The following is a 10,939-nucleotide window of genomic DNA, read 5'->3' on the forward strand; positions in this document are numbered from 1 at the left end:
AAGAACTGAACTCTTGGCAAGGTTTTGCCATCATACACCTAGTCCTTGGGCTCTGTGACACCCTTGTGCATCTGGATTTCAAAGAATGTTTGTACAAAGGTAAATTTATCCTTTAATTCCATTTGCCCATGAACTTGTTTTGGCTTTATCCACAAATATTTTTGAAGCACCTTTGTATATGCCTAACCTTAGCCAGATGCTTATATATTTTTGTGCTGAAATATTCTTTATATTAATGAGGAAATGCATCCTTTCACATCTCCCTCAAAACAAGAACTCCCTTCATCCTTTTTCATTTTCTGCGTTTTTCATTTTTGATAAAGACATCAAGGCAGATGACGATTTCTCTACCAAGTAATTTTGCAAAGAGATAAACCCTCAACACAGAAATGGCTGGAGAGTGAGAGCAGTGGTCGCAGACCGCAGTTGAGGTGGTCACAGGGAAAGCGGGCCCAGCCAACAGTCTTCTAAGTTTCCAAAAGAAGTCAGAATCTGCAGTTTTATTTGATTTTTTTTTCTTCATCATTAACTGTTAATTCTTTTTCAACACATTATTACGTTACATTTAAGAATGCCTGTGAACCGAATTTGGCCCAAGGCAGTCTGAGCAAAACTGAGAAATTCCATCCGTCACTTGTGGGAGGATGATTGAACTCTCCCACATGTGGCAATCAGAGCAGGTGGAAGGCAAAGCGGCCACAGGGGTGCTTCTCTTCGGATGAAGTCACCGAGTCTAGGCAGACTCTGTCACCAACACTTGTCGCGCCACCTTAACCCTGTCCTCAGCATCAGCTGAATCAGCCTCGCTGGGAATCTACCTCTTAGCAGCCAAGGATTGGAGGAAACACTCCATAAAGCTGACAACAGACACTGATGAGACAAGGAGCAAAGCGCTCTGGATAATGGTCTATTGCAAAGGAAACCCCTTTGGCCTCATCCGTGCAGCTCATGGGTCAGTACCCGGATGAAGGAGACCTCGAGGGCACTGAACTGGACCACATCACTCCTTTGAGATTTTAGCTGCCCCTACATGACTCTCAAAAGTGAACCAAACACTTGGCAAAGTCCTTTCTTACAAGACAGATTGAAAGAACCCAGATGCAAGGGACCTGTGCTAAAGAATGGTATTCTTCAACCGTCTTCCCAAAACGAGCCTCAGCAGAGCATGGCCAGAGCTGTGTGACAATCCCAATTTTTCCAGTGGTTCCAAAACAATCCCCTGCACAATCACCAGGCTCTCACTATCCCAGTAACTCTGACCAAAGTTCAACCAACACTTCTTCCATGCCAAGCGCTATTCTGTTACATGTGCACCTTGCAACATTCCATTTAACTCTCCGACAACTGGACGTAAGAGGGAGTTATGATGTTCTTTTTGAAAAGAAGAAATAGTCACAAAGAATGGAATAAGTATCCCACAATCACCTACCTAGTTATAATACAATATGGTTTCCAACAGGGGACCCAGAGACACTTAGCTGCCTGCACCTTGGTGTGTGTGGACGAGGAAGGCAGTGGATCCGGAATGGCTTTGAGAAACTCAGAGTGGGGAGACAGCAAAGAAGAGGAACTGAGACTGGAAAGGTTCGGCTCACTAAAAAATGCAAACAGTTGTGAAACCTTGCCTTTTGACCAAGAATCTAGGAACCTTTAGAAAGCCATAACCTGATGTACACCGTTTACTTTGGAAGTCTCTCCTGTTATTGAGGACAGACACCCAGGGATTTTCCCCCAGAGGAGGCAATTATAATGTGGAGCCAGAGAGATTGCCTGGTGGTGTGTGTGTCTGTCTCCAGGAGAACTGCTCCAGAAACCTGCAGAGTCCCCCATGCTCCCCGCCCACGCGCGCTCCTCCCGGCCCACCTCCCCTTGACCTCGTAGGTGCTGGTGATTCCCAGTTTGTAGAACACAGGGAGGAAGATCTCAGCGCTGATGACGACCACCAAGAAGTAGGTGATGGCAAAGATGCTGTACATAGCCCCGAAGCGATAGACCTCGGAGGGGCTGCCCAAGATGGTGACAGCCGACATGAAGCTGGCGGTGAGGGACAGTGCCACCGGCACAGCTGTCATGCTGCGGCCCCCCATCAGGAAGTCCGTGGAGGTCTTCTGGCCACCCCCCGCGAAGGCGTAGTAGATGCCGATGGCAGCCGAGATGAGCAGCATGCAGGAGAACACCACATAGTCCCACACCACGAAGGTGCCGATGCCCCGCGGAGCGTCCATGGCCATGAGCTCGCCGGCGCCCTGCCAAGCCAAACCGCGGCCCCGCGGCGCGCAACCCAGCCCTGAGCGCTCTGGCTTCGGCAACCAGGCGCGCACTTCTTATTCGCAGGTGCCAGGGGCGCGGAGGGCGTGGCGCTCCGCGAAGATGACAGGCGTCTCCTGGTGTCTCCACCGGTTCCGGCGCCCCACGAAGGTGATGATGAGTGAGAGTAGGGACGAGCCCCGACCTGCAGAAGCCCCTGCGCGCTGAGCGCTCACTGGGGACGGAATTGGGGTGGCCCAGCTCCGAGGCGGAGGAGGCAGGAACACCCGGGAAGCAGGTGGGAACTGGAGCCTACAGCCGACTCCAACAGAGCCACAGCTCTCAGAACAAACTTGGGATGGTGGCACCCGCAGGGACGCACCATTTAAAGGGACAGGCGGAAGATGGGTCGAAGGGCAATTGTTCGGTCTTTGGCTTTCCAGTTAAACTGCCCGAACCTCACAGGGAGGTATGCCCGGGGGTTTTTATGTTTCTTTACTTGACAAGTTAATAGGTGACAGGAGGGCCATTTGCAGTGTCCTGAGACGGTCCTTAGACGGGTAAAGGATTGGAAAAGAGTAGATGGCTAGCTGGCTAAGCAGGTGCATTTACATTCAACAAACTTGGCTAATCCCATATAGTGTGACAGAATGATAGCTGTTGTAAAATTCACAGTAATGTCCATGGTTGAATAAGCCTTACCACGGGACACGTGCTTCTTGGTACCTTTAATGCTAATTAGTGTAATTCTTACTAACACCTAGGCAGTGAACGGTCTTCATCTTCTACTCCAGCAAGGGTTAATCCCTGGTCTAAGGAAATGGTGGCATTTAAGACTTTTAATTGAGGTCTGATTTCAGAGCTTGTTTTCTTCTCCTTTTTTAAAGAATTATTTATTTTTATTGGAAACTCAGATATACAGAGAGGAGGAGAGACAGAGAGGAAGATCTTCTGCCCGATGATTCACTCCCCAAGTGACTACAACGACTGGAGCTGGCTGGACCGATTTGAAGCCAGGAGCCAGGAACCTCCTCCAGGTCCCCCACATGGGTGCAGGGTCTCAAGACTTTGGGCCATCCTCAACTGCTTTCCCAGGCCATAAGCAGGGAGCTGAATGAGAAGTGGAGCTCCCAGGATTAGAACTAGGAGCTACACAGGATCCTGGGCATGCAAGGCGAGGACTTTAGTCACTAGGCCACCATGCTGGGCAGAGTTTGTTTTCTTAATACCATGCTGTACTCTGTAGTGTCCACACATGGATACCTGATAAAGTAGGCATGAATGTGAACAGGCAGTGACTATGCCAGAAAGAACTCTGGAGAGAAGCTCATTTCCAGTATCAACATTTGAGATGTATTTTAAGTCGTTTTCTGGGGGAAAGCCACAAAAGTAGTGTGACTTAGATTGTCCTTCCAAAGTACAGCCAGGGGTTAATTACGCCCAGCCCTTTGCTTCAGGAAGGTCGTCAGGGAGTTCCTGAAGGGGCGAGCATTGCAGCCCCTCAACAGCAGGTGCTCTGCTCCTCATTCCACTCCCTGCTAATGTGCCTGGGAGAAGCAGCAGCAGATGGTCCAGGTGCTTGCAGCCCTTGCACGAGGGAAATCCACAAGTTCCCAGCACCTGACTTAAGCCTGGCCCTGCTGGAACCATTGAGGTATTCAGAGAAGTGAATCAGCAGAAGGAAGACTTTCTCTCTGTCCCTCCTTACGTGTGTGTGTGTTTCAGTCATAACTTAGTCACATCGTCCTACCTTGTTGCAAGTGGGACTGGGAAACGAGGTCTTTGTGCCAGGAAACCACATACTCAGCTCCACACTGAATCTCTAACAGGTGAGTGAGACGTGGCCAGCAGTCTCTGCCACATCCATCTTGTCCAGTCTTCAGCAAGCCTTGGAGACCACTTTCCCAAAAAGTTTGCTAGCCCCATGTCCTCTGGGACAAATTTGAATGCTCCAAGACTTAAAAACATGACAAGGACCAGCTCCTGCTATTTTCCTTCTGTGCTTGATCTAACAGTCTCCAGTGTCACTCTCGTGTTTGATGAGTAGCTGTTCTCTCCTCAAGAAACTGCTTGGAAAACTGCTGGCTTTGGAGCCAGAGACATCTGAGAAGTGAAAATCCCAAGCTGAGCAAGAACAGGAGACAGCAAACAGAACAAGGAATGGTGAAGCATCTTGACACAATGGACTACCTATTTTTCTGTTGCTTGAATTCCTCAAAGAAAACATATCATGGGTGCATTTTTAAATATAGTGGGCATTTCCCTTCATTATTTTATTGTGAAATGTACATAGCATGAAATTTACTATTTTCTCCATTTTTATTATTTTTTATTTGAAAGGCAGAATTACACAGAGAGGAGAGGCAGAACGAGAGTGAAATCTTCCATCCACTGGTTCAAATAGACACAGTAGCTGGGACTGGGCTTGTCTGACGCCTGGAGCCTGGGGGCTGGAGCTTCTTCGGGGTCTCCCACATGAGAGTAGAGGCCCAAGTACTTGGGTCATCCTCCACTAATTTCTCAGAAGCATTAGCAGAGAGCTGGATCAGAAGTGGAGCAGCCAGAGCTTGAACTAGCACTCATATTGGATGCTGGTACCACACACAGAGGCTTAACTTACTTTACCTCAGCACCAAGCAACATCCTTCTCCATTTTTAAGGATACAGTTCAGTTGCACTAAATGCATTGATAATGTTATGCAATCACATCCATCTCCACAAATCTTTTCATCTTGTGAATCGTAAACTCCATGCCCACTAAACCAGTGACTCTTCATTCCACTCCACTGCCTTGTCTCCAACAACTAGCATTATACTTTCTCTTTGTATGGTTTTGACTATTCTAAGTACTTCATGTAAGGTAGAATCATGCAATATTATGTTTTGTTTTGTGGATGACTTATTTCTGATGATTAAGTTCTTGATGTTGATCCATGACATAGTTAATACCAGAATTTCTTTTTTCTTTTTAAGATTTATTTTTATTGGAAAGGCAGATCAGATTTAGGGATGGAAGGAGAGACAGACAAAAAGATCCCCAAATGACCACAACAGCCAGAGTTGAGCCAATCCAAAGCCAGGAGCCAGGAACTTCTTCTAAGTTTCCCATATGGGTACAAGGTCCTAAGGCTTTCCCAGGCCACAAGCAGGGAGCTGCATGGGAAGTGGAGCAGCCAGGAGATGAACTGGTGACCCTATGGCATTCCAGCACATACAGTGTGAGGATTTAGTCATTGAGCCGTGGTGCCTGGCCCAGAATTTCTTTTTAAGGCAAAGTAATATTCCATTGTATTGATATGATAGCTTTTATTTATCTACACTTCTATCAATGGGTACTTGAACTGCTTCCATGTTTTAAGTGCTGGGAACAATGCTGCTGTGAATATGGGTGTACAAATATCCCTTTGAAGTCCTGCTTTGAATTTTTGTTAATAAATATACACTCAAAAGTACAATTGCTGGGTTATATGGTAATTTCCTTTTGTGTTCTTAAGCACTGCCATACTATTTTCCACACTGATTACAATATTTCATGTTCCCACCAAGAGTACACTCACGCTGCAATTTCTCCCTATATCTTTCAAACTTAGTTTTTTTGTGGGGGTTTGTTATCGTTGTTTTTGTTTGTAGCCAACTCACTGATTGTAAGATCTCATAGTTTTGATTTGTATTTGCCCAATGTTTAATGATGATGCACATGTTTTCACATGCTTATTAATTATCTATATATCATCTTTGGAGAAATGTCCTTTCCAGTTATTTGAGCATTATGTTTTTATAGTTGATGAAATGCTTCTTTATTGAGGTACTTCAGACTTGTAAGCACCTTAAGTTTTTAAGGTATTTTAGGGTTCTATTTAATGAAGCTCATTAAATGACATGCTTCTAAAAATCCACTTCTTTCAGGTCCTAGTAATATAACACCCTTGTAAATCAACCAGTGTGTTTTCTTTTTCACACTCTTCAGGATGCTGGGTCCCCAGGTTCCCACCTGATTAACCTCCTTCATTTTTTCAGACTGTTTCCTTCCTTGCTGTTTCCATGGTGGGTGCCCTGGACACTCTAACTGTACAAATGGCAAAGTACAGTTTCCTCTGGAACAAGATGGGAGTGACAAGATCATACATGGCCGCAGTAGCTGGGATAAGTGCGGAGCCCACTTGGGAGGCCCCACTATTAGCCTGAGGCCCTGGAAGTCAGCGTCAGGTCTGCTATTCACAACTGAAGATTGGATTCATCTGCTTTCATTTGTGGTTATCAGGTAGATTACATCTGACATCCTAAGTTTGTAACACTAATTTGAATTTGTGCTGGTTCAACCTCAAAAGCTCCTGGCTTCTAGCTTCAGCCTGGCCCAGCACTGTTGCAACTGTCTGGGTAGTAAACCAACAGATAGAGGATCTCATGCTCTCTGTTACTCTGATTTTCAAAACAAATTAATAAATTTTCAAAAACAAGATACATTAGTCTTAAATTATTCAGAAAAGAAAATAACAATAGCACTGAGCTTCATAATCTCCCATGGTTTACTTGTATTGAAATGTTTATGTCTGCATGTAGTTTTAAGTTATTCATAGGCAATCATTTCAATCTGTCTAGAAGTAATAAACTTTTTTGACTTTTATGTAAGAATTCTTAATTTGCTTTGAAGGACAACTTCGCAAAATACAAAAGTCTTAGTTGAAACTTTGTTTCAGTGCTTTGAATATATTGACCCATTGTCTTCAGTCTTTCAAAGTTTCTAATGAAAAATCTGTGATAATCCGTCTAATCTCCTGAGGATCCCTTGCGTGAGACTGGTCGCTTTACACATCACTTTCAATTCGTTTTGTTTCATTTTTGAAGTTTTTGCATCTTGCTGATGATCTCTTTGAATTAATGTTATTTGGCCCATCGGTCTTCTTGAATGTTTATATTTGTCATCCATCTGATTTGTGAAGTTTTCAGCTACTATTTCACCTAATATACTCTCTTCCCCTTTCTCTCCCCTGTGTCTTTCTGGAACTTCCACAGTGCATATGTATTGGCCGGCTTGGTGGTGTTCCACAGGTTCCTTAGGCTCTGTTCACCTCTCTCCGATATTTTTTTCTTTCTGTCCATGAAACCAAATAATGTCCACTGTCTTATCTTTAAGTTCATTGATTCTTATGTCTGCTTTGAAAGCCTACAGTGAACTTTTCACTTTAGTTATTATGCTTTTCAGCTTCAGAATTTTACATTGTTTTAAGTTTACTATCTCTATTGATATTTCTGCTTTGTTCAGACATCAAAATCTCTACTTTCTGCGTATCTTCCTTCAGTTCTATGTGTAACTATAAGATACATTTAAGACACGTTTAAGATCTGTCTAAGAGATCAGGCGTCAGGGTTGGCTCTGTGCCATGGACCTGCTTGAGGTGTAATAAAATCTTCTCAGGTCTTTTTTTAAGCCTCCTCCTTTTCCTTACCATGTACAGTCACTTTCTAATTTTCCTCCACATAAGCAGTTGTATTTTTATTGCTAGTCTTTAATATCCAGCACTCAAAATGAGAGAAAGGGCTTCAGACCTTCAAATCGTTGGAAGTCACTTTAGCAGGGTTGGGAGGGGCCCGCATCCCTGTGATGGGAGCGGTATTGTATCACATGCACATCTCAAAATAAGATCTGCTTCTTAGAAAAAGAATTGGCACTGGTTTTAGGAGCCTACTTGATATGAAGGGTGGAGTAGCATCAAAGCTCATTAAAATACACAAGGCACTGTCCCAATTACGTTGTTAAACCACAATACTATGAGAGTCATGACCACAAATGAAAATCTTTTGGTGATATGGAAAATGTTTGTAACAATTATAAACATATTCTCTCTGTGCCGAACCTAGCAAACGAGGAATAGGATTTTGAGCTCACAAAAGTTCTAAATATTGCCTGTTTAGATAAAGATTGATTTAGGAGTGAGTTCTACTTAAGATTGTTAGGTCAACAGTTAAGGAAGTGACATTAACTGCCTTTAAATTCAAACGTCCATTGACCTTTTATCTAAAAATGTCATAGAATGAAAAGCAGATTCCCCAAAAAAGTAGATGCTAGCTCTGAGTCCAAATCCTATTTTTGTTTCTCTCCAGAACTTTCCTAATGAGTTGAGTTTTATTCATCTCACTAATCAATGCACTCACAAATATATATAAAATGTATCCTATGTCTATTTATATAACATCTTATAACTCCATGTTTGTTTTAAGCCTTAGAAGTATTTTACACTTAACATTTTATGGAAATGGCAACATAAGTAATAAGTATGTATGTTTTTTTATCGGTCCTATGTTTGGGGCGTTTTTTAAAGTTTGGCAAAACATCTTTTCCTCCCAGAAAAGTAATGAGCTACAGATCTCTGGAAGAAACCCAACGAAACAAACAGATTTCTCTAGCATGGAATTAGGTTTGCATTTCCTATTAATCACTGCACACTGCACAAAAGTGCTTACCACTTAGCCTCTAACAAGGAAATACAAATGCTATTATATCAAAATCTACAGCATGGTAGTATAAGTTATTTTATATGTTCTTGGACTGGATTTCTTTTGTATAAATCCAGGAGTTTTTCTGAATGGTTTCTTTAATTATTTTAAAGGTAAAGAAGCTGGAGGGAGGCTAGTGAGAATGGACTGACAGTGGGTGGTGATTATTTCTAAATGGGAAAAGAGACAGAATGAGCTAACTTACCAGGAAAAAATGACCATCCTACTTATCTTGGAATATGGCTCCTTGTTTTTCTTTCCCTTACATAGTTTCTTTCATTCTTGGCTTCTGAACCCATTTCATTCTGTTAAAACTCTACCTTTCATTTCAGGTGGTAGTCAACTGTCCAACTTTTTCATGAATATTTCATCACTGCTTTATGGTGAAAAACATATTTAGGATTAGAAAGCTGGATGCAATTTAGATTGTCCCAATTTTTTGGCACCATAATTGGGAGCCAGCCGCACGTATGCCTTCTCTTCTCCATCAGGTCTGATCAGGACCTGGACTGGCCACGTCAATGTCCTAGAGCTTCTTCATGGCTGTTTCATCTGGGGCTTGTTGGCCTCGGCATCCACAGTGAACACCAATGTGTTGCTGTCTTCTGTCTCCTTCATAGCAGACTCTGTGGTTGGGGGAACTTGACCATGGCACAGTGGTCAAGCTTGTTTCTTCTCCTAGGGATGCTCTTCTGAGGGTATTTAGGCTGCCACCAGAAGTAGGGTGAGGTGAAGATCTTCTTGTGCTTTGGGACACCTTTCCGTACTGCCTGCTTGACCTTCAGAGCCTTTGCTTTGGCTTTGACTCTGTTGGGGGATGGGAGCTTCCTTCTTCACCCTTGGCGCCATCTTGCCGAAAGTGTATTTCATCACTTCCAATCCCATCTGCTCCACAATAAGATGCATTCTCTTTCCTGCTTTAAAAACAGTATGTGTGCATGCATCTCTTGGCCTTCAAAATGGTACAGTGTGGTAGTTGTTTGAATCGAGATTCTTAATAAAGAAGTAGTTCATGGATCTCATGAGGCCAAAAAGAAGACTTGAAAGGTTACTTTATATGTCTGTTCTAATTCAAATTTATTTATTTATTCATTCATTCTCTTTTCAATAGTTTTCTCTGCATTGCAAGTGGTACATGATCAAAAATGTCCAAACAAGTGTTATATACCCTTAATTCAAGGGCACCTTTGAATTCCTATTCTAAATACCTTGAGAAAGAATCCTGTGGGTACAGATGAGTCATGCATACCTGGACCTTTGTTCAGTTGTGGCCAAAATTGGTTGGAATCACAAAAGACCACGGATAGCCAAAGCTATCCTGAAAAATAGAAATCAAGCTGGAGGAATCACAATTCCAGACCTCAGGACATAGTACAGAGCAGTGGTCATCAAAACAGTCTGGTACTGGTACAGAAACAGAGAAGACGATCAATGGAAAAAGAATAGAAACACCAGAAGGGAGTCCACACATGTATAGTCAACTCATCTTTGACAAGAAAACTGAAAACATTATGGCTGCCCAGATTCACCCTGAAGTAGGGGGAAAAAAAATAGACCTGTTTGTAGGAGGACCATGAGCTGGCTAGATACTCCAACAGGTTATCATTGATTAATCATTTGTGTCATGGTAGCATCTCTTGTGAGAGATAATAAGCTCTTAGGACAGAGGACTGTTGCTTGCTCATCTTTGTAAAGTCCCAGAAACCAGCACTGTTTGTTACATAAAGAAAATGCTGAACCTGTTGTGATGTTGACAATACTTGCCAATGTCTTTTTGGTCTCAAGAATTTCCCCTGAAAATTTCTCAAAATGAAATGTGGACATCTGAGAGTGGTGTTAGTGTATCTCAAATCTAGATTTACCCATATGCTAGCAGAAATTTTTGTGTAAAAAAGAGTCATTTTTCTCTTTTTTCTAGAAAAAGAGCCTCATTTGTAGAAAAAAAATTTTTTTTTCATTTTTGTCATTCCTAAAGGGTTTTGAAATCAGCAATAAATATAAATCCTGGAACCAGGACATGGCAAAGAGTGCATAAATGGATTCCTTTGCCGTTATGTTCAAAATACAGCTACAATGGAAGTACTTCTGTCTACAGTTTTTTCATTAAAGATATTTATTTTTATTGTAAAGTCAGATTTACAGAGTGGAACAGAGTGAAAATCTTCTGTCCACTGGTTCACTCCCCAAGTAGTCACTG

The 10,939-nt window shown here is 42.7% G+C and overlaps 1 protein-coding gene across 1 annotated transcript in view; it reads right to left on the reverse strand.

Annotated features, from left to right (window-relative positions):
• SLC5A8 (solute carrier family 5 member 8) overlaps positions 1 to 2,270 on the reverse strand; it is a 41,334-nt gene extending 39,064 nt beyond the window's left edge. Inside the window, exon 1 of the mRNA XM_040990913.1 lies at positions 1,875 to 2,270. Coding sequence (XP_040846847.1) covers positions 1,875 to 2,231 — 357 coding nt within the window. The 5' untranslated portion in view covers positions 2,232 to 2,270. The remainder of the gene's footprint in view (positions 1 to 1,874) is intronic.
• Positions 2,271 to 10,939: the final 8,669 nt, after the last annotated feature.

The sequence above is a fragment of the Ochotona curzoniae genome, unplaced genomic scaffold (genome assembly GCF_017591425.1).
Source record: "Ochotona curzoniae isolate NIBS_2020 unplaced genomic scaffold, NIBS_Ocur_1.0 contig_1014, whole genome shotgun sequence".
NCBI classification, from domain to species: Eukaryota; Metazoa; Chordata; class Mammalia; order Lagomorpha; family Ochotonidae; genus Ochotona; species Ochotona curzoniae.